Source organism: Gymnoscopelus microlampas (assembly GCF_963454915.1).
Source record: "Gymnoscopelus microlampas genome assembly, chromosome: 3".
Taxonomy (NCBI): Eukaryota; Metazoa; Chordata; class Actinopteri; order Myctophiformes; family Myctophidae; genus Gymnoscopelus; species Gymnoscopelus microlampas.
In genome coordinates, this window is record NC_139940.1 from 11,343,936 (window position 1) to 11,368,274 (window position 24,339).

Below are 24,339 nucleotides of genomic sequence, written 5' to 3' on the forward strand. Positions count from 1 at the left end.
AAAAAATAGGGTAAGTACTCGATCTATGAGCTTCCAACCCATCGTGATGCAACGCATTGTGAGATCATAGATTGGCAATTGCAACAAAGTACAAAATAACACTTGTGTGTCAACTGATTTGTTAAAAAAAGTATATAAATATGTTTCTAACTGCGCTTCTCGATTAATCGAAAAAGTAATCGATAGAATAATTGCTAACAAATTAATCAACAGTTGCAGACCTACCTTGTAGTTCTGCAAGAATAAGACATTGTCTGCCTCGACATCTCTGATGGTGTTGGAAATGGTCGTCATCTCTCTTTTCAGCCCCTCAATCATCTCCATCATCATCCGACTCTTCTGCCTCTCTTCTTCCCTCACCGCAGAGATCCTGGCCTCCTCTTCCTGATGCAAGAACTGCCGAAGCTTCTTGAACTGTTTCTTTATCTGCAACTCTGTGTGCTTGGCCTGCTCCTTAATGTGTTCTGCTGCACGATCATAGCTGATCTCCTCCCATTCCTCCATTTTCCACTTTAAGGGCTCCACTGACTTCAGGAGTTCCTCTCTGAGACCCTGTGCAGCTTCATCGATGGGTCTGAACTTGTGTCCAGCATGCTTTTCTGAATCCCGACACACCAGACACGCTAACTGTTCGTCCTCCAGACAGAAGAGCCTAAGTTTCTCTTCATGCAGAGTGCAGAGAGGAGATCTTTGACTTCTCTCCTCTAGGAAGGTCTCACACAGGTTCTTCAACGCTAGGTTGATAGGAGGTTTATCCTTTGGGGATCTAGTTTTGCAAACGGGACATTCCTTTGTTGGCTTGGCTGTCCACCATCGCTCCAGACAGGCTTTGCAGACACTGTGGCTACATGGCAGGACAACAGGATGTTGAAAGATTTCACGGCACACAGGACAGGTAAGCTCCTGTTCCAGTCGAGTCAAATGGGAGGCCATCTTGTCTTGTGTGCTCTCTCTCCTCTCCTCTGGAATGCTCCCTGGGGTTGACTGGGCTGTGAGTCACTGCCGTGATTCAACTTTACAGCAGTTCTAGTAGAGGAAACAGTGATAGTAAAAAAAGATTGTAGCAGTGATGCTAGTAGTAATATTAGGCTGGGTCTATGTGACAGGGTCAAAGCAGGGGGGTGAAACCAAATTGTAACATTTTTTATTGATGATGAAAAACCTGTATTACGCACTTAAAAACATCATTCTCTTAACTATATTTCTGCACTGCATGTTTTATGGTTGACAATGTATTTCCCCCCGGTCCCCGAGCCACTTGACATTGGACTCCCCTATAGGCTGTGTGACATTGGCCTTGTGACAGCGGACGGCCAATGTCCCCAGGTCACGCTGGTGGCAGAGCGAATGAGGGCGGAGTAGGGTGTGGCCCACCTTATTCAAAAGTGAGCGCGAGCCACTTGGACAGCAGAGAGACAGGCATACAGGGCAGTGTGGAAGTGACAGCCAGAAGGGACGGTTGTGCACAGGAGGAGCAGACATACCACGGAGCAGAGGTGGGGAATACAGTGATCGCGGCACGTACCAAGCCACCAGCAGCGGACGGTGAGCAGACGGCGCAGTAGCAGCAGAGACGGGGAGGACAGACAGACGAACCAAGGAACGGAGGAGAGGTCCAGTGGCGATAACGTTGCGCGCTTCACACCCTCAAAGCCAGACGTACAGTCTGGCGGGCGAGTAAGTGTCCTTCTATGCAACGTTACCTTTATAAACCCACGGTCCTAAACCTCATATGTGAAATATACCTGAACAGATGAACTGGTTCTAGTTTCTATGATTGCAGGCAATACGCACGAAGACAAGAAGAGACAGTGATTCCTGGCCTAAACCCCCGCTCCAGTTAAACCCCATATAAGGACATTCCCACCTTTTGCATTGAACCGTGATGAGTATATGACATATAGCAATTGAATTGGCACTTGGCACTTTACTGCTTCAGTAATAGTTGGCACTTTAACGCTGAATTCATTATTTATTTGCTATAGTTTGCACAAGCCCTGTCTGTTTTTAGTGTTTGGTGATTGTCTGTATTCCTGTATTTTAGTTAGTTAGTGGGCGCATTAGGAGGTTGAGGTTTTAGAATTAGTGTTATATTTTGTTTATGCTTTTCAATATTTTATGGCTTATAGACGCCACTGTATTAGCTTAATAAAATAGATTACCTTTTTATACAAACCTGTTTCCGTCCAGCTTTCTCCAAGGGATATGTGTTGAAGTGTTGTTCTCATTTAAAAGTATTGTACTTACCTGGGTAAACTCGAACCTGTGAATAGCCTAAGAAAGAGTGTTACAGAGGACCCTACCTCTTAAATAAAAAGGTGGCGTAGTCTTGCAGTACCTAACAAACAGTATTATTCTCACAGTAATTACGCACCCCGCACTTTACCGTGCAACTGATATTTTATTGTTGTGAGTTTAATGTGTATTGTTATTTATTTATTATTGAGACAAAGTAAAGAGTGTCAGCATTCTAAAAAGAAGTGGCAAGTTACATGTGACAACCTGGCCACCGTCACATATTTGGCGTAGCGCGGCAGGACTGGGTAGAGAACAACACAAAATCCCTAAGAGAAACTGTATTGAAATTTTGCTGTTTTGCTGCTTTTTGTTTTGTTTTGTTTGGTTGAATCAAGAAAGTAATGATGATGATGCCAGTGTATCCAGGGGCACCGTGGCTACCTAAGTTTTCGGGCATAGAAGGTGAGGAGAAATACAGGGAATGGAGAGAACAGATTAAAGGATTATTGGGCACTCAGGATTTAACAGAGGAGAAAAAAGTTGCTTTTGTAGTACAGACCCTTACTGAGGAAGCTAAGCGACAAATTAGTGTAATTGACAAGGAAGATCGCAATACAGTGGCCAAAGTCTTTAAATGTTTAGACACGTTGTATAAAACATCTGTTTCTGCTTCCCAAGCTCGTGCCTTGTTCTATGGCTGTGCGCAACGCGCAGGCGAAAGTGTGCAGGCTTATATTTTGAGGCTTAGAGAGTTGTTCTGCGGGCTGCGGCGGCTCGACCCAGACACCGCTCCCTCCGATGCCATTCTGCGAGAGCAGTTACTTGTAGGACTGTCTGAAGGCCCTCTGGGTCAAGCCTTAAGAATATATGCCCGTCGAAACCCCACAGAAGACTTCGCCGCCCTAAAAAATGAGGCCTTCCTACTAGACACTGAACATAGAAGAGAAGGGACTGCTGAAATCTTGTGCCATGCTGTTAAACCTGTCTCTATCCCAACACCCTCACAGGAATCTGAATGGAGAGAGAAACTGAAACAGGAGATTATGGAAGACGTCAAATCGCAAATGCAGGGGTTTACGCAGGAGCTCATGAAAGAGATCAGACCGCTCCTTCGACCCAACACCACCGATACACGACCTCGCGGTTCGCCTCCATCTGAACGACGCCGGGAGCCGTACCAACGCAACGAGTGGGATGAGGGAGGTAGGCCGATCTGTAGGAGCTGTAGGCAGTCTGGGCACATTGCTCGCTTTTGTAAATCTGACCCCAATCATTTAAACTAGTACGCCCTGTCGCCGAGGTCCGGGAGACAGGGGTGCAGCGCGCACTCGCCAGATCAAGGGCTAATGAAGTGTTTATTGGGGACTGTCCGACTATTGGGATCACTATGGGAGGAGTCCACTTAAGGGGGTTACTGGATACTGGGTCACAAGTCACATTAATGCAGCAAAGCTTATTTGAGGAAAAATTCTCACACCTAACGTTGGGAAATGGGCCCCTTGTTTTTAAATTACGCGCCGCTAATGGTCTTGACTTACCGTACACTGGCTATGCCATATTGGACCTAGAGCTGGAGGGAATGAAGATCCCAGGGAGAGGAGTTGTAATCGTGAAAGATGAACATTGTACTCAACCGCTGATTATTGGGATGAATGTCGTGAACGCTGTATGGCATGCCCTCTTTAAATGGCCTGGGAGGCCTGTGTTTCCATGTCAGCAGGGAAGGACGCTGTGGAAGGACGCATTCGCCACCTGTAGGAGGGTGGAGGCAGTGACGAACGAAGATGGGTCCATCGGTTATGTGTGGCCGGTCGGCCGGCGGAAGATTCGAATCCCCGCGCAGAGTGAAGTGATGATCTGGGGCCGCGCTTGGAGAGGACCAAATGGAGCGGACTACGAGGCCTTGATGGAAGCCTTGCCGGATGGAAAAGATTTGGGAGTGGCCCGTGCCCTCGTCACGGTGCGCCACGGACGTGTTCCCATACGAGTGTGCAACCCACACGCATATAGTCTGGTCCTGGACCGCCACCAGAAGCTGGGGAGGCTGTACCCGGTGGAAGAAGCGGATGTCCGAGGCGGCAGGGACCTGAGCCTGTCCCTGGGGACCGACGGAGAGGTGGAAGTGGCCGTAATCAGTGTGGAAGATGATGGACCACTGAAGACCCTGCCCGAAGAGATGGAAGTGTTGACGGAGCGTGATGACCTGCCGGAGGCGCAGAAGAGAGAGTTACACGAGATGTTGTGTCGGTGGAAGAAGGTGTTCGCCATCCATGACGAGGATTTCGGACGGACGGACGTCGTGCAACACCAGATACCGACCGGAGACGCGGCACCCATACGAGAGCGACACCGGCCGTTGCCGCCCTCCATGTACCGGGAGATGAAGACCCTCCTGAATGAGATGCTGGAGAAGGGAGTCATCAAGGAGAGTTGCAGTCCGTGGGCGGCACCTATCGTACTGGTCAAGAAGAAAGATGGCAGCTGGAGGTTCTGCGTCGACTACAGGAAACTTAACGCCGTGACGCACAAGGACGCCTTCCCCCTACCCAGGATAGAAGAGACGCTCACCAGCCTGACGAAGGCGCAATGGTTCTCCACGTTAGACCTGGCCAGCGGGTATTGGCAAGTAGGAATGGATCCCCGGGACCGGGAGAAGACCGCCTTTACGACCCCGCTGGGCCTGTTCGAGTTTCAACGCATGCCGTTCGGGCTTTGTAATGCGCCCGCGACGTTCCAGAGGCTGATGCAGCAGTGTCTGAGTGGTCAGGTGACAGAATCCTTGCTGGTATATCTTGATGACATTATAGTATATTCACCTGACTTCTCCTCTCATCTACAGCACCTCGAGCTCGTCTTCCAACGCCTGTGGAGACATGGACTGAAGCTGCGGTTAGACAAATGCAAACTTCTGCGGAGGGAAGTGCAATTTCTGGGCCATGTCGTGGACAAAGAGGGAGTGCGGCCCGATCCGGAGAAAGTGGTGGCAGTGCGGGACTGGACACCACCCTCAACGGTCCGCGAGGTCCGCGCGTTTCTAGGTCTAGCGGGTTACTATAGGCGTTTCGTGTCCTCTTTTGCTGCTATAGCACGACCCTTAAACAACTTATTGATAGGAATCCCAAATGACGTAAAATCCCACCAGTGTAAAGTCGAGTGGACTTCGGAGTGCCAGCGGGCGTTTGATGCGTTAAAGAGTGCCCTCACACAAGCCCCGGTGTTAGCGTATGCGGATTATACACAGCCTTTTGTGGTTTACACTGATGCGAGTGGCCGTGGGTTGGGAGCGGTTCTAGCCCAGGTCCAAGACGGTCACGAACGTGTAATAGCTTATGCAAGCCGCAGTCTCCACCCGACCGAGCAGAATGACGCAAATTATAGCTCGTTCAAATTGGAGCTTTTGGCCCTTAAATGGGCCGTGACCGAGAAGTTTAAAGATTATCTCACTGGCGCTCGATTCACAATATTCACGGACAATAACCCTGTTGCGCATCTCCAAACGGCTAGATTGGGAGCTGTGGAACAACGGTGGGCTGCTCAACTTGCGTCGTTTACTTTCGACATCCTGTATTTTAGTTAGTTAGTGGGCGCATTAGGAGGTTGAGGTTTTAGAATTAGTGTTATATTTTGTTTATGCTTTTCAATATTTTATGGCTTATAGACGCCACTGTATTAGCTTAATAAAATAGATTACCTTTTTATACAAACCTGTTTCCGTCCAGCTTTCTCCAAGGGATATGTGTTGAAGTGTTGTTCTCATTTAAAAGTATTGTACTTACCTGGGTAAACTCGAACCTGTGAATAGCCTAAGAAAGAGTGTTACAGAGGACCCTACCTCTTAAATAAAAAGGTGGCGTAGTCTTGCAGTACCTAACAAACAGTATTATTCTCACAGTAATTACGCACCCCGCACTTTACCGTGCAACTGATATTTTATTGTTGTGAGTTTAATGTGTATTGTTATTTATTTATTATTGAGACAAAGTAAAGAGTGTCAGCATTCTAAAAAGAAGTGGCAAGTTACATGTGACAACCTGGCCACCGTCACATCTATATACAGTGAAACACACCTCCAGTTGTTTGAGACTTTATTGGAGAAGGAAGGAACTCAATTGGACTTGAATTATTATAGAGAAGAGCTGTTAATATTCCAGATTCAAATACATATTTGAATATCAAATTATAAAAAGGTTTGCCTATAAGTTAATATTCAACTGAATGGGCTGTCAAGGGTTAGCATTACAACTTAGATGCAGATAGTATTATAGTAGTCTCACGTGGCCAGACTTGACTTGCCTTCCACAATCTTCTAATATTTATATATTTGGAGATTGTGGAATAGTTGTAGAGACTAGTATGACAGCATCTAAGTCAGGGGTCTTCAACAGGGGGTCCGCCAAATCTTTGTGTGATATGATTTCTTCTTTTTTTACCTTAACCACTTGAACTCTAGCATCCCTTTTCTGAGGAGAACTTTAGCCAAAAACAGCAGATCTACAAGCACACAACGCCTCGCGCTGGGAGGCGTTGTGAGCTTGTAGATTGGCTATTTTTGGCAAAGAGGTGTAGGTGTAGAGGGAAAAAAGAGCAGACAGGGTAAACAAAACAAAAAAAGTTCTGAAACACAATTTTATACAATATAGAGGGGGTCCCTGCTTCATCTCTGTCTCAGCTAGGGGGTCCTTGGCCTGAAAAGGTTGAAGACCCCTGATCTAAGTAGCTTGCTAGGGAGACCCCTGCCCTTACTGAACTAACATTACCATTACATATCAGAGGGAGCTGTTTAAGACATAGGCTTTTTTAACAAAAAGCAAATCACTTTCAGCCCCTTTAACATGGGCGTGACAGGAACATGTTTGAGAAGATGAGAACCACTGGGTTCATAACATTTGTTTCATTTTAATGATACCAGTAATATTATATAGAAAGCTACAGTACTCACATATGACTCGCACAGGAGGTGAAACGTGTTTCCAATTAACGCGCCAAGGATCAGCTGTGGAGGCGGTGACACTCTTTTTTCCTTCCTACTGTATGTGACCACCTCGTGTATTTGGTTCCGCTTGGCTGGAGCGTTGCCAGGTCTTCTCATTATAAGCGACTTTGGGCGTGTTTTCCTGTAAAGTCGTTTGTAAATATTGGTAGTTGTGGGTTTTTTGGGCTTGTTTCTAAAGTGTAAGTTGAGTATTTGGGCGTGCTTCCTAAATGCTGTTTAAACCAGTGGTTCTCATATATCTTCATGTCAAGGACCCCCAGATTAATGTGTATTTGTCCACGGACCCCCATCTAAAAGTATTTTGTAACGCCTGAACCAGGATTTGTGTTAAATCAATAAAATGTTTAAAAAATATTTTCAAAATGTTTTTTTAAAGATTGTTTTTTTTAAATAGGAGTTCGGAACTCCTTCTAGTTCTAACCAGAGCTAGAGGTGGCCTGGTCGCTTCTTTTGCACTTGTTTTCATAGACCTGGTTGCTTTTTCTCTTGCAAAATCTGGCAACACTGCTTGACTGTAGTTCATACTTCATCCAACAAATGAATAAGAATATATATATGAAATGTATCACAGCCAATTCTAACATATTCCTTCCTCCTTTTCTGTTTGTTTATTTTTACAGACCAATGTTGTTAAAAATCATAATCATCTTGGCGTACGTACTAAAGTTACAGAATATTTAACTTTAATGCATACTAGAAGTGTTAGTCGTTGAAAGAGTCAAAATGTGTATTTATTAAAAGCAGTGTTGGTTTTCTGGAACAGTGTCCATCAATATAACCTCCACTGAAAACAAAGCTACTCTGGTTAGGAAGTTAAAAATAAAAGTGCAATTGATAAGTGCGTGCGTGCGTGTGTGTGTGTGTGTGTGTGTGTGTGTGTGTGTGTGTGCGTGCGTGCGTGCGTGCGTGCGTGCGTGCGTGCGTGTGTGTGTGTGTGTGCGTGCGTGTAATATCTATATTTTTATAAGCAAGTTGTTATGACATAACTTGCACTCATAACAGCTGATGGTTGCATTTATAGACCATAAATATTGTTGCAATATCGAAACTAATCAAGTATAAAAGATTATCCGTCTGTCTGTCTATCTATCTATCCATATCCCCACTAGGATTTAAAAATGTTGACCGAACACCATATTTCCTCAATTCTTCTCTATCAATAGAACAGATCTGCCATCAAAATCGAATTACCATTTGATGACATAATAGTCTAGTATCGGTTATCCTGTAACTTCAACATATAACTCCCTGTAAGTTATGGTCTTGCTGTGAAGTATAGAACCAATGTTAAATTTAAACATGCACGTGTTTGGGGTCTCAATTTTAGTCCAATGAAAGAGAGAGAGGTGGGGGGGGGGGGGGCTTAAGGATGAAAATGCGAGAGTGTCACACTCAGAAAAAGGCAGATCTACAAGCTCACAACACGTCGTACTGCCAGCCTGCAACGCGTTGTGAGCTTGTAGATGTTCTTTTTGGGGCGGGACACCACACACAACAAAGACAAAGTCCTTAACAGTAATGTCAAGCTTTTATCCCCACACAACCTACAAAGGATATGATATTTAGCCTCTTTTAAGTCTTGAGAGAGGTGGTGTCAAATTTTGATTTTGTGTATTTATCAGCTGGTATTAGCTGATCTGGCTATGCTGACTAACTTTTACATATTCAAATGTCATTACCATGAGTACATTGAGGGAAAAACACTGTTCATGTTTGTAGAAAACATTTATTTTTTGTAATTTTTACAAATGACAGATATACTCACTCAACTTTTCAAACTTGAAACTAATGTCCACACACACACACACACAGGCAAACCAACTGAAGTGTAGTGCAGGAGACAACATTACAGTATTGACACCCTGCCAAAAACCTCTGATACCACAAACACCCATATAATTGCCGTCAGCCAGACACCTTGTATCTCCAAATATCAACTCATGTTTTTTCATAAATGAATAACCTCCATCATACAAGTGTCACGCTATTTTTTGTACCCCTCCTTTTTTTTGTGAACGTGTCAGTTTTTTATACATATTGAACTAATGAAAAGTATTAAGAGCTTGTGACTAAATAACTACATTGGATCCATTGGAACACAGGTTCTAATTCCTGAAAAGAACATTTTGGTCATATAAGGTTTCCAGTCGACAGCGACGATATGAGCAGCCTCTTATCACACCTCTCCTGAACCTGAATATAGAGACAATGAAAAACTATGAAAATAAAACGGCAATCTTACATAACATAAAACCTGAGATTTTAAAGGGCTAATTTCCCCAGGTATCATCCGGTATCAACCTTTTAATGTATCTTCTTCAAACTAGCACCTTATTCCTTAGCCCTATCAAAGTATGCCATTATCTTCTAGTATTATTAGTCGTACATCAAAGTACTCAACCAAATCAGTAGATTAAAGTATTAACGCAAAGTATTCATTTCTTATGTGTAGAACATTAGTGTGCTCACACTCTTTGTAGTATAGTCAAGTACTTCTACAAATGATTCACTTCTTGTAGGATTTGTAACATATTTAAGTACTTCACACAAAATGTATTCAACTTTGTATAGTACATTCATTTGCTCACGTTAAGTATTCAATCCCCCCCAACTTAACAGAAATATCATGGAGTTTTCATTGCTGTCGGGCAGAAGCCTTGTATCTCCATCTTTCAACTTTTATATTTTTTCATTAAATTATGTTTTACGCCCTACTTGGTCACATGAGCACAAGTAGCAAAAACAGCAGATATATATTGTAGATCAGCTACTTTCGATACATTTGATTTTTCTTTTGAAGTTTAAGTGTTTAATTGTGTCAGTGGGTTTTATAAATATTGGATGATTTAAAAGTAATAACTTGTGACCAAATAGTAACTGGAGAACTGGATCCATTGGAACACCGGTTCTTTTTAACCATTTCCTGAAAAGTAACTGTTTTGGACGTACAAGACAAGGTTTCTGCCCGACAGCAAGGATAATGTTTAGTGATGTGTTGAGTAGAGGTGTTGTCTCCACATCTAACTGTGGTCTTCCAGAGAGACACAGACCGTCCCAGTTAACACCTTCAGAGGGTTATCTTGATGAAGACAATCAATGTATGGAAAGACTCTCTCAGTGAAGGTGTGTGTGAAGGTGTGCAGGTGTGTGTTAGAATCAGGATCAGAGAAGGACAGCTCTCCTCTCTCCCAGTCCAGATGGACTCTGATCCTCCTGGGTTTCTGGTCCACTGAGAGCTCCGTCATTGACACTGATGAGGAGACTGCTGTGGAATTATCGAGATCCATCTCTGAATCACCGGGTGAGTAGACTGCTGTGTATTTACCATCATCAAATTCTAGTCTCCAGTGTTTCCCCGTTTCCTCCTTCCTCTTTAAAGGCTCTGCCAACACACCCAGTTCCCACATTATATTGTCTCCAACCTCAACATCCCAGCTGTGAGAGCCTGAGCTAAATCCCTCAGAAGCCAGGACAAGTTCCCTGCATTCAAACCTCTCTGGGATGTCAGGGACCCATCCAAAATGTCTACAATCGTAGTACACACTGGTCAGATCGTCAGACAGGATAAGATCTGAATCGGCAGTGTTGGGATCCAGGATGATAGGTGTGTAGGAGACAATGTCCTTCATCTTGTGCCAGACACTGAAGGTCAGGTTGCCCAGGTGTTTGGCCACGTCTATGAGTGTTCCTTCGGGGAACGGTGGTAGATCCGGCAGCCTGCGCTGGACTCTTTCCACTGTGGCCTTGTAGTGTAGGGATGCAACAGTTAGTCAAACTAATCGATTATAAAAACATAATCAATCATTCAAAGCGACTTTGAGTACCTAGGAAAACGCTATATAAATCTGAGATATTATAATAATTAAATGAAATAATCTATTAATAATCTATCCCTATTTTGTTTGTTTTAATATAGGTGAAAAGAAAACTTTCAAAGAATTTCAAAAATGGGGTAAATACTCGATCTATGAGCTTCCAACCCATCGTGATGCAACACATTGTGAGATCATAGATTGGAAATTGCAACAAAGTACAAAATAACACTTGTGTGTCAATTGATTTGTTAAAAAAGTATATAAATATGTTTCTAACTGCGCTTCTCGATTAATCGAAAAAGTAATCGATAGAATAATTTTTAACAAATTAATCGACAGTTGCAGACCTACCTTGTAGTTCTGCATGAATGAGACATTGTCTGCCTCGACATCTCTGATGGTGTTGGAAAGGGTCGTCATCTCTCTGTTCAGCCCCTCAATCATCTCCATCATCATCCGACTCTTCTGCCTCTCTTCTTCCCTCACCGCAGAGATCCTGGCCTCCTCTTCCTGATGTAAGAACTGCCGAAGCTTCTTGAACTGTTTCTTTATCTGCAACTCTGTGTGCTTGGCCTGCAACTTAATGTGTTCTGCTGCACAATCATAGATGTCTTTATCATTCTCCTCCCATTCCTCCAGTTTCCTCTTTAAGGGCTTCACTGACTTCAGGAGTTCCTCTCTGAGACCCTGTGCAGCTTCATCGATGGGTCTGAACTTGTGTCCAGCATGCTTTTCTGAATCCCGACACACCAGACACGCTAACTGTTCGTCCTCCAGACAGAAGAGCCTAAGTTTCTCTTCATGCAGAGTGCAGAGAGGAGATCTTTGACTTCTCTCCTCTAGGAAGGTCTCACACAGGTTCTTCAACGCTAGGTTCATAGGAGGTTTATCCTTTGGGGATCTAGTTTTGCAAACGGGACATTCCTTTGTTGGCTTGGCTGTCCACCATCGCTCCAGACAGGCTTTGCAGACACTGTGGCTACATGGCAGGACAACAGGATGTTGAAAGATTTCACGGCACACAGGACAGGTAAGCTCCTGTTCCAGTCGAGTCAAATGGGAGGCCATCTTGTCTTGTGTGCTCTCTCTCCTCTCCTCTGGAATGCTCCCTGGGGTTGACTGGGCTGTGAGTCACTGCCGTGATTCAACTTTACAGCAGTTCTAGTAGAGGAAACAGTGATAGTAAAAAAAAATTGTAGCAGTGATGCTAATAGTAATATTAGGCTGGGTCTTAGCCCTGAAACATGACTGTCATTCCATGACAGTCATGGTGCCAGTTCCCCCTGGGTTTTCGCGGTTTTCTATTTGTTGACATTGCCAACTCTCACATGTACATAAACGTTCAGATTTCAAATATAAAGTGCTTACCACAGAGCCACGGATGTTACCTCGCGATGCGGACCACATTAAGTACCCGTATCTCCCGTATTGTTCAATAAAAAGCATTTTAAGCCCATCGCCGGCCATTTTCTTTTTTTTTTTTTTTTTTTTTTGTAATGTATCAGAGTGCAATACACCTCCCAACCATTAGGTGTCGCATGGTTGAAAGTATGGGAGAAAATTTGGAGAAAATGGCCGGCGATCGGATTAAAATGCTTTTTATTGAACAATACGGGAGATACGGGTACTTAATGTGGTCCGCATCGCGAGGTAACATCCGTGGCTCGGTGGTAAGCACTTTATGTTTGAAATCTGAACGTTTATGTACATGTGAGAGTTGGCAATGTCAACAAATAGAAAACCGCGAAAACCCAGGTGGAACTGGCACCATGAACCATGGCTAGCTGGGTCTATATACAGTGAAACACACCTCCAGTTGTTTGAGACTTTATTGGAGAAGGAAGGAACTCAATTGGACTTGAATTATTATAGAGAAGAGCTGTTAATATTCCAGATTCAAATACATATTTGAATATCAAATTATAAAAAGGTTTGCCTATAAGTTAATATTCAACTGAATGGGCTGTCAAGGGTTAGCATTACAACTTAGATGCAGATAGTATTATAGTAGTCTCACATGGCCAGACTTGACTTGCCTTCCACAATTTTCTAATATTTATATATTTGGAGATTGTGGAATAGTTGTAGAGACTAGTATGACAGCATCTAAGTCAGGGGTCTTCAACAGGGGGTCCGCCAAATTTTTGTGTGATATGATTTCTTCTTTTTTTTACCTTAACCACTTGAACTCTAGCATCCCTTTTCTGAGGAGAACTTTAGCCAAAAACAGCAGATCTACAAGCTCACAACGCCTCGCGCTGGGAGGCGTTGTGAGCTTGTAGATTGGCTATTTTTGGCAAAGAGCTGTAGGTGTAGAGGGAAAAAAGAGCAGACAGGGTAAACAAAACAAAAAAAGTTCTGAAACACAATTTTATACAATATAGAGGGGGTCCCTGCTTCATCTCTGTCTCAGCTAGGGGGTCCTTGGCCTGAAAAGGTTGAAGACCCCTGATCTAAGTTGCTTGCTTGGGAGACCCCTTACTGAACTAACATTACATATCAGAGGGAGCTGTTTAAGACATAGGCGTTTTTAACAAAAAGCAAATCACTTTCAGCCTCTTTAACATGGGCGTGACAGGAACATGTTTGAGAAGATGAGAACCACTGGGTTCATAACATTTGTTTCATTTTAATGATACCAGTAATATTATATAGAAAGCTACAGTACTCACATATGACTCGCACAGGAGGTGAAACGTGTTTCCAATTAACGCGCCAAGGATCAGCTGTGGAGGCGGTGACACTCTATTTTCCTTCCTATGTGACCACCTGAGTGTATTTAACATTGGTTCCGCTTGGCTGCAGCGTTGCCAGGTCTTCTCATTATAAGCGACTTTGACCTTGTTTTCCTGTAAAGTCGTTTGTAAATATTGGTAGTTGTGGGTTTTTTGGGCTTGTTTCTAAAGTATAAGTTGAGTATTTGGGCGTGCTTCCTAAAGGCTGTTTAAACCAGTGGTTCTCATACATTTTCATGTCAAGGACCCCCAGATTAATATGTATTTGTCCACGGACCCCCATCTAAAAGTATTTTGTAACACCTGAACCAGGATTTGTGTTAAATCAATAAAATGTTTCAAAAGATATTCAAAATGTTTTTTTAAAGATTGTTTTTTAAAATAGGAGTTCGGAACTCCTTCTAACCAGAACTAGAGGTGGCCTGGTCGCTTCTTTTGCACTTGTTTTCATAGACCTGGTTGCTTTTTCTCTTGCAAAAATCTGGCAACACTGCTTGACTGTAGTTCATACTTCATCCAACAAATGAATAAGAATATATATATGAAATGTAATGTATGTAGGCCTACTGTAATATCACAGCCAATTCTAATATATTCCTTCCTCCTTTTCTGTTTGTTTATTTTTACAGACCAATGTTGTTAAAAATCATAATCATCTTGGCGTACGTACTAAAGTTACAGAATATTTAACTTTAATGCATACTAGAAGTGTTAGTCGTTGAAAGAGTCAAAATGTGTATTTATTAACAGCAGTGTTGGTTTTCTGGAACAGTGTCCATCAATATAACCTCCACTGAAAACAAAGCTACTCTGGTTAGGAAGTTAAAAATAAAAGTGCAATTGATAAGTGTGTGTGTGTGTGTGTGTGTGTGTGTGTGTGTGTGTGTGTGTGTGTGTGTGTGTGTGTGTGTGTGTGTGCGTGTGCGTGCGTGTAATATCTATATTTTTATAAGCAAGTTGTTATGACATAACTTGCACTCATAACAGCTGATGGTTGCATTTATAGACCATAAATATTGTTGCAATATCGATACTAATCAAGTATAAAAGATTATCCGTCTGTCTGTCTATCTATCTATCCATATCCCCACTAGGATTTAAAAATGTTGACCGAACACCATATTTCCTCAATTCTTCTCTATCAATAGAACAGATCTGCCATCAAAATCGAATTACCATTTGATGACATAATAGTCTAGTATCGGTTATCCTGTAACTTCAACATATAACTCCCTGTAAGTTATGGTCTTGCTGTGAAGTATAGAACCAATGTTAAATTTAAACATGCACGTGTTTGGGGTCTCAATTTTAGTCCAATGAAAGAGAGAGAGGTGGGGGGGGGGGGGGGGGGGGGGCTTAAGGATGAAAATGCGAGAGTGTCACACTCAGAAAAAGGCAGATCTACAAGCTCACAACACGTCGTACTGCTAGCCTGCAACGCGTTGTGAGCTTGTAGATGTTCTTTTTGGGGCGGGACACCACACACAACAAAGACAAAGTCCTTAACAGTAATGTCAAGCTTTTATCCCCACACAACCTACAAAGGATATGATATTTAGCCTCTTTTAAGTCTTGAGAGAGGTGATGTCAAATTTTGATTTTGTGTATTTATCAGCTGGTATTAGCTGATCTGGCTATGCTGACTAACTTTTACATATTCAAATGTCATTACCATGAGTACATTGAGGGAAAAACACTGTTCATGTTTGTAGAAAACATTTATTTTTTGTAATTTTTACAAATGACAGATATACTCACTCAACTTTTCAAACTTGAAACTAATGTCCACACACACACACACACAGGCAAACCAACTGAAGTGTAGTGCAGGAGACAACATTACAGTATTGACACCCTGCCAAAAACCTCTGATACCACAAACACCCATATAATTGCCGTCAGCCAGACACCTTGTATCTCCAAATATCAACTCATGTTTTTTCATAAATGAATAACCTCCATCATACAAGTGTCACGCTATTTTTGTACCCCTCCTTTTTTTTGTGAACGTGTCAGTTTTGATACATATTGAACTAATGAAAAGTATTAACAAGAGCTTGTGACTAAATAACTACATTAGATCCATTGGAACACAGGTTCTAATTCCTGAAAAGAAAGTTTTGGTCATACACAAGGTTTCCAGTCGAAAGCGACGATATGAGCAGCCTCCTATCACACCTCTCCTGAACCTGAATATAGAGACAATGAAAAACAATGACAATAAAAGACAATCTTACTTAACATAAAACCTGAGATTTTAAAGGACTAATTTCCCCAGGTATCAACCTTTACACGCATCTTCTTCAAACTAGCACCTTATTCCTTAGCCCTATCAAAGTATGCCATTATCTTCTAGTATTATTAGTCGTACATCAAAGTACTCAACCAAATCAGTAGATTAAAGTATTAACGCAAAGTATTAATTTCTTATGTGTAGAACATTAGTGTGCTCACACGCTTTGTAGTATAGTAAAGTACTTCTACAAATGATTCACTTCTTGTAGGATTTGTAACATATTTAAGTACTTCACACAAAATGTATTCAACTTTGTATAGTACATTCATTTGCTCACGTTAAGTATTCAATCCCCCCCAACTTAACAGAAATACCATGGAGTTTTCATTGCTGTCGGGTAGAAGCCTTGTATCTCCATCTTTCAACTTTTATATTTTTTCATTAATTTATGTTTTACGCCCTACTTGGTCACATGAGCACAAGTAGCAAAAACAGCAGATATATATTGTAGGTCAGCTCCTTTCGATACATTTGATTTTTCTTTTAAAGTTAAAGTGTTTAATTGTGTCAGTGGGTTTTATAAATATTGGATGAAAAGTAATAACTTGTGACCAAATAGTAACTGGAGAACTGGATCCATTGGAACACCGGTTCTTTTTAACCATTTCCTGAAAAGTAACTGTTTTGGACGTACAAGGCAAGGTTTCTGCCCGACAGCAAGGATAATGTTTAGTGATGTGTTGTGTAGAGGTATTGTCTCCACATCTAACTGTGGTCTTCCAGAGAGACACAGACCGTCCCAGTTAACACCTTCAGAGGGTTATCTCCATGAAGACAATCAATGTATGGAAAGACTCTCTCAGTGAAGGTGTGTGTGAAGGTGTGTAGGTGTGTGTTAGAATCAGGATCAGAGAAGGACAGCTCTCCTCTCTCCCAGTCCAGATGGACTCTGATCCTCCTGGGTTTCTGGTTCACTGAGAGCTCCGTCATTGACACTGATGAGGAGACTGCAGTGGAATTATCGAGATCCATCTCTGAATCAGCGGGTGAGTAGACTGCTGTGTATTTACCACCATCAAATTCTAGTCTCCAGTGTTTCCCCGTTTCCTCCTTCCTCTCTAAAGGCTCTGCTAACATGCCCAGATCCCACATTGTATTGTCTCCAACCTCAACATCCCAGCTGTGAGAGCCTGAGCTAAATCCCTCAGAAGCCAGGACAAGTTCACTGCTATCAAACCTCTCTGGGATGTCAGGGACCCATCCACTATTTCTCCAATCGTAGTACACACTGGTCAGATCGTCAGACAGGATAAGATCTGAATTGGCAGTGTTGGGATCCAGGATGATAGGTGTGTAGGAGACAATGTCCTTCATCTTGTGCCAGACTCTGAAGGTAAGGTTGCCCAGGTGTTTGGCCACGTCTATGACTGTTCCTTCGGGGAGCGGCGGTAGATCCGGCAGCCTGCGCTGGACTCTTTCCACTGTGGCCTTGTAGTATAGGCATGCAACAGTTAGTCAAACTAATCGATTATAAAAACATAATCAATCATTCAATGCGACTTTGAGTACCTAGAAAAACGCTATATAAATCTGAGATATTATAATAATTAAATGAAATAATCTATTAATAATATATTCCAATTTTGTTTGTTTTAATATAGGTGAAACCTTTCAAAGAATTTAAAAAATAGGGTAAGTACTCGATCTATGAGCTTCCAACCCATCGTGATGCAACGCATTGTGAGATCATAGATTGGCAATTGCAACAAAGTACAAAATAACACTTGTGTGTCAACTGATTTGTTAAAAAAGTATATAAATATGTTTCTAACTGCGCTTCTCGATTAATCGAAAAAGTAATCGATAGAATAATTGCTAACAAATTAATCGACAGTTGCAGACCTACCTTGTAGTTCTGCATGAATAAGACATTGTCTGCCTCGACATCCCTGATGGTGTTGGAAATGGTCGTCATCTCTCTTTTCAGCCCCTCAATCATCTCCATCATCATCCGACTCTTTTGCCTCTCTTCTTCCCTCACCGCAGAGATCCTGGCCTCCTCTTCCTGATGCAAGAACTGCCGAAGCTTCTTGAACTGTTTCTTTATCTGCAACTCTGTGTGCTTGGCCTGCTCCTTAATGTGTTCTGCTGCACGATCATAGCTGATCTCCTCCCATTCCTCCATTTTCCACTTTAAGGGCTCCACTGACTTCAGGAGTTCCTCTCTGAGACCCTGTGCAGCTTCATCGATGGGTCTGAACTTGTGTCCAGCATGCTTTTCTGAATCCCGACACACCAGACACGCTAACTGTTCGTCCTCCAGACAGAAGAGCCTAAGTTTCTCTTCATGCAGAGTGCAGAGAGGAGATCTTTGACTTCTCTCCTCTAGGAAGGTCTCACACAGGTTCTTCAACGCTAAGTTGATAGGAGGTTCATCCTTTGGGGATCTAGTTTTGCAAACGGGACATTCCTTTGTTGGCTTAGCTGTCCACCATCGCTGCAGACAGGCTTTGCAGACACTGTGGCTACATGGCAGGAGAACAGGATGTTGAAATATTTCACGGCACACAGGACAGGTGAGCTCCTGTTCCTGTCGAGTCGAACAGGACGACATCTTGTCTTGTCTGCTCTCTCCTCTGGAATGCTCTCTGAGGTTAACTGGGCTGTGAGTCACTGCCGTGATCCAACTTTACATCAGTTCTAGTAGAGGAAACAACAGTGATAGCATTATTATGAGTAGCAGCATGTTTTAGTTTTATGGTGAAAATAGCCAATCTACAAGCTCACTAAGAGAAAGATATGTAGCAATTTTTTTTCTAAAGGAAAGGTTGCATGACTGCACCACAGTAACAGATAAATCACATGGAGGATATAGAACCTTATATAAACTCGTTACTCAATGTTTATGACTAACCAGTGACTTGAAATGGACTTTAAAAATGGACATAATAAAATCATATTGAAAGGGGGGGGGGTCCATTTTTGGTCCCGAGCCTCCAGTGAGGGGTGGCCATTTCAGGGAGGCCACTGCACATGTCATCCAATCAGGAAAGAGTAGCCTACCCATTTATCAGCTTCAATGTTATACTGTTCCAAATTTATATGCCTTTTCTTTTCTTTTCATCACTTCCAATCTCACTTGTTTATCCTGTATTCTCTCTCCTGATTGGATGAAATTGGAATCCTGACATAAAAATGCATTGTGTTTACTAAAGAGCTGAAGAGATAGGCTGAACAAATACTATCAGAGGGAGCTATTAAGACTTATTTTAACAAAAGAAAATCACACAATCTTCAACATGGGCATTTTGAATTGACAGAAAAACAACCAGCAGTTCATGACGTTTGTTTCGTTTTAATAATAACATATCACAGAAAAGCAACGATTATATTGAAAGCTCACATTCCATGGATGAACCTAGTCGTTTGCTGCAGGTCAGTGCGTTGTGTGAAAGTGTTTCCAATCAACGCGCCAAACAGCTGTGAAGGCGGTGTCTCCCTCTTTTTCTTCCTACATGACCTGGGTGTTTTTTACCTTGGTTCCAGTTGGCTACTTTTAGTATATATATATATATATATATATATATATATATATATATATATATATATATATATATATATATATATATATATATATATAGATGTCCACATGCCAAATATGTTTAGACAGGTGTCTTAATTTATCATATTTTGTATGACTTGATTTCTTAGCACTTTATTTACTTGACCATTTACACTGAGGTCATGCGTTAACTCCAATCTTGCATTTTAGAAGTTGGTGGTAAGCTGCTAAATGTCTAAATCATTTGTAATGTATTTTATATCAGTTATCAAAATATTTTATATTTTACAGTGCTATATATAATTGGAACATCCTCATCCAATATACTTTTTTCTAATTTATGCTAAAACCTAAAGACTCAAGAAATGCTCATGCTCTTCCAAAAAGAGAAATTTGGTTACCTAGCCTCTCAGAAGCCAACAAAACAAAAACAAAACAATTCTACCCCTTCACCAATTTTAATGTTCAAATATAATTCTAATAATTGAACTGAAAGTGTGCACGCCTGCATGGCCATTATGTGTTGAACTTCTTTCATACATGTCTTTCAATAAACCACTTGTACATATTCAAGCATGCACATTGCACAGTACCATAATCTTGCAGTATATGTTGTAAAAGTTTGTAACGTTTGGACATGTGTGAATGCGTGGACAATTTAATACACACACACTAGCTACACTAGCTATATGATATCCAAAATACATCCTACTGTATACTGTAGCGAGTAGTAGATGGAGCAATGCATGTCTGAGACAAAGTAAAGTATTTCACGCAAAAGAAAAATGCATTTAGAGCCCCATCTCAATCACAGAGACAAAATGCAGTTACAGTATGTTGCAGAAGGATGTTTAATGTATTTCTTGATAACAAACATCAATAATCGATTCCATATGTAGTGATGCATCATTGCTTAATTAATTTATATAAAATTCAGAATTGCATTAATTGTAATGTAATCCTACAAATTAGCCTATCATAATGACTGTGCACAGTATATAATGTGATATACACGTACCTATATACTGTATACAAAATATATGCAGCACACAGTATGTACTGTATGGACCCTATATCCACTCAAGGATTAAAAAAACTTTGACAAGTTTGAAAGTTGAATGTAATTTAAGCTCAAGCACACCTGATCAAAGAAATGCAGTAAAATATATACACATATCATTTAGAAAGATTATTGTGTCCTTAATATCTGGGAAAATGATGATTTACCCATAATCAGTCTAACCCTTACATTATTTTTCATGGTAAAAAAAAAAGGAACCGTAAGTGTACAACTATCATACTGTACGTATAACAAAAAAGAAATTCCCACGAAGACTCCAGAAGATCTACATTCTTATGTATCTTGTCAGTTTATCAGCTTATCTCTACTATAGTAAAGATACTGTCCTTGCTTGCTACTTCAGCCCTTAAACACATTTTCCACAACATTCTTTATAGCGCCAAAGAATGAAAACCCTTGATTATCCTTGTCTTTTTTGGAATAACAGCACCTCTTGCCCTTCCTTACGCCACACTTCTTATTCCCTGTACAGGGTTTGTCCCTGCAGGACATCGTACCCCCACTGCAAACACAGAAACGCTGGCAGTCGGCATCGGCGTAGAACTTCCCACCGGATGGAACATAGCGTCCCTCGAACTGACAGCCGCACTGTGACAGCCGCACACAGCCATCCTGAAAGAGCAAAATGCAGATTGTTACATTTACTATAGTTTTTGTAATTTATCAAACACTAAATACCTATATACTTTGATGTACATTGAAAACCGATAGATCTGCTATTTTATCTTATTTATTGGAATGTTTATTGGAATATTTCTTTTAATAAAAAAAATGTTTTTCCCACTACTAGTGTGACAGGGTCAAAGCAGGGGGGTGAAACCAAATTGTAACATTTTTTATTGATGATGAAAAACCTGTATTACGCACTTAAAAACATCATTCTCTTAACTATATTTCTGCACTGCATGTTTTATGGTTGACAATGTATTTCCCCCCGGTCCCCGAGCCACTTGACATTGGACTCCCCTATAGGCTGTGTGACATTGGCCTTGTGACAGCGGACGGCCAATGTCCCCAGGTCACGCTGGTGGCAGAGCGAATGAGGGCGGAGTAGGGTGTGGCCCACCTTATTCAAAAGTGAGCGCGAGCCACTTGGACAGCAGAGAGACAGGCATACAGGGCAGTGTGGAAGTGACAGCCAGAAGGGACGGTTGTGCACAGGAGGAGCAGACATACCACGGAGCAGAGGTGGGGAATACAGTGATCGCGGCACGTACCAAGCCACCAGCAGCGGACGGTGAGCAGACGGCGCAGTAGCAGCAGAGACGGGGAGGACAGACAGACGAACCAAGGAACGGAGGAGAGGTCCAGTGGCGATAACGTTGCGCGCTTCACACCCTCAAAGCCAGACGTACAGTCTGGCGGGCGAGTAAGTGTCCTTCTATGCAACGTTACCTTTATAAACCCACGGTCCTAAACCTCATATGTGAAATATACCTGAACAGATGAACTGGTTCTAGTTTCTATGATTGCAGGCAATACGCACGAAGACAAGAAGAGACAGTGATTCCTGGCCTAAACCCCATATAAGGACATTCCCACCTTTTGCATTGAACCGTGATGAGTATATGACATATAGCAATTGAATTGGCACTTGGCACTTTACTGCTTCAGTAATAGTTGGCACTTTAACGCTAAATTCATTATTTATTTGCTATAGTTTGCACAAGCCCTGTCTGTTTTTAGTGTTTGGTGATTGTCTGTATTCCTGTATTTTAGTTAGTTAGTGGGCGCATTAGGAGGTTGAGGTTTTAGAATTAGTGTTATATTTTGTTTATGCTTTTCAATATTTTATGGCTTATAGACGCCACTGTATTAGCTTAATAAAATAGATTACCTTTTTATACAAACCTGTTTCCGTCCAGCTTTCTCCAAGGGATATGTGTTGAAGTGTTGTTCTCATTTAAAAGTATTGTACTTACCTGGGTAAACTCGAACCTGTGAATAGCCTAAGAAAGAGTGTTACAGAGGACCCTACCTCTTAAATAAAAAGGTGGCGTAGTCTTGCAGTACCTAACAAACAGTATTATTCTCACAGTAATTACGCACCCCGCACTTTACCGTGCAACTGATATTTTATTGTTGTGAGTTTAATGTGTATTGTTATTTATTTATTATTGAGACAAAGTAAAGAGTGTCAGCATTCTAAAAAGAAGTGGCAAGTTACATGTGACAACCTGGCCACCGTCACATATTTGGCGTAGCGCGGCAGGACTGGGTAGAGAACAACACAAAATCCCTAAGAGAAACTGTATTGAAATTTTGCTGTTTTGCTGCTTTTTGTTTTGTTTTGTTTGGTTGAATCAAGAAAGTAATGATGATGATGCCAGTGTATCCAGGGGCACCGTGGCTACCTAAGTTTTCGGGCATAGAAGGTGAGGAGAAATACAGGGAATGGAGAGAACAGATTAAAGGATTATTGGGCACTCAGGATTTAACAGAGGAGAAAAAAGTTGCTTTTGTAGTACAGACCCTTACTGAGGAAGCTAAGCGACAAATTAGTGTAATTGACAAGGAAGATCGCAATACAGTGGCCAAAGTCTTTAAATGTTTAGACACGTTGTATAAAACATCTGTTTCTGCTTCCCAAGCTCGTGCCTTGTTCTATGGCTGTGCGCAACGCGCAGGCGAAAGTGTGCAGGCTTATATTTTGAGGCTTAGAGAGTTGTTCTGCGGGCTGCGGCGGCTCGACCCAGACACCGCTCCCTCCGATGCCATTCTGCGAGAGCAGTTACTTGTAGGACTGTCTGAAGGCCCTCTGGGTCAAGCCTTAAGAATATATGCCCGTCGAAACCCCACAGAAGACTTCGCCGCCCTAAAAAATGAGGCCTTCCTACTAGACACTGAACATAGAAGAGAAGGGACTGCTGAAATCTTGTGCCATGCTGTTAAACCTGTCTCTATCCCAACACCCTCACAGGAATCTGAATGGAGAGAGAAACTGAAACAGGAGATTATGGAAGACGTCAAATCGCAAATGCAGGGGTTTACGCAGGAGCTCATGAAAGAGATCAGACCGCTCCTTCGACCCAACACCACCGATACACGACCTCGCGGTTCGCCTCCATCTGAACGACGCCGGGAGCCGTACCAACGCAACGAGTGGGATGAGGGAGGTAGGCCGATCTGTAGGAGCTGTAGGCAGTCTGGGCACATTGCTCGCTTTTGTAAATCTGACCCCAATCATTTAAACTAGTACGCCCTGTCGCCGAGGTCCGGGAGACAGGGGTGCAGCGCGCACTCGCCAGATCAAGGGCTAATGAAGTGTTTATTGGGGACTGTCCGACTATTGGGATCACTATGGGAGGAGTCCACTTAAGGGGGTTACTGGATACTGGGTCACAAGTCACATTAATGCAGCAAAGCTTATTTGAGGAAAAATTCTCACACCTAACGTTGGGAAATGGGCCCCTTGTTTTTAAATTACGCGCCGCTAATGGTCTTGACTTACCGTACACTGGCTATGCCATATTGGACCTAGAGCTGGAGGGAATGAAGATCCCAGGGAGAGGAGTTGTAATCGTGAAAGATGAACATTGTACTCAACCGCTGATTATTGGGATGAATGTCGTGAACGCTGTATGGCATGCCCTCTTTAAATGGCCTGGGAGGCCTGTGTTTCCATGTCAGCAGGGAAGGACGCTGTGGAAGGACGCATTCGCCACCTGTAGGAGGGTGG

General features: G+C 42.3%; 1 protein-coding gene across 1 annotated transcript in view; it reads right to left on the bottom strand.

Annotated features, from left to right (window-relative positions):
* Window positions 1-20,412: 20,412 nt before the first annotated feature.
* Window positions 20,413-24,339, bottom strand: part of LOC311041618 (IgGFc-binding protein-like) — a 33,979-nt gene continuing 30,052 nt past the window's right edge. The window contains 1 exon segment of the mRNA XM_084052081.1: window positions 20,413-21,272. Within this exon segment, the coding sequence (XP_083908207.1) occupies window positions 21,000-21,272 (273 nt within the window). The 3' untranslated portion in view covers window positions 20,413-20,999.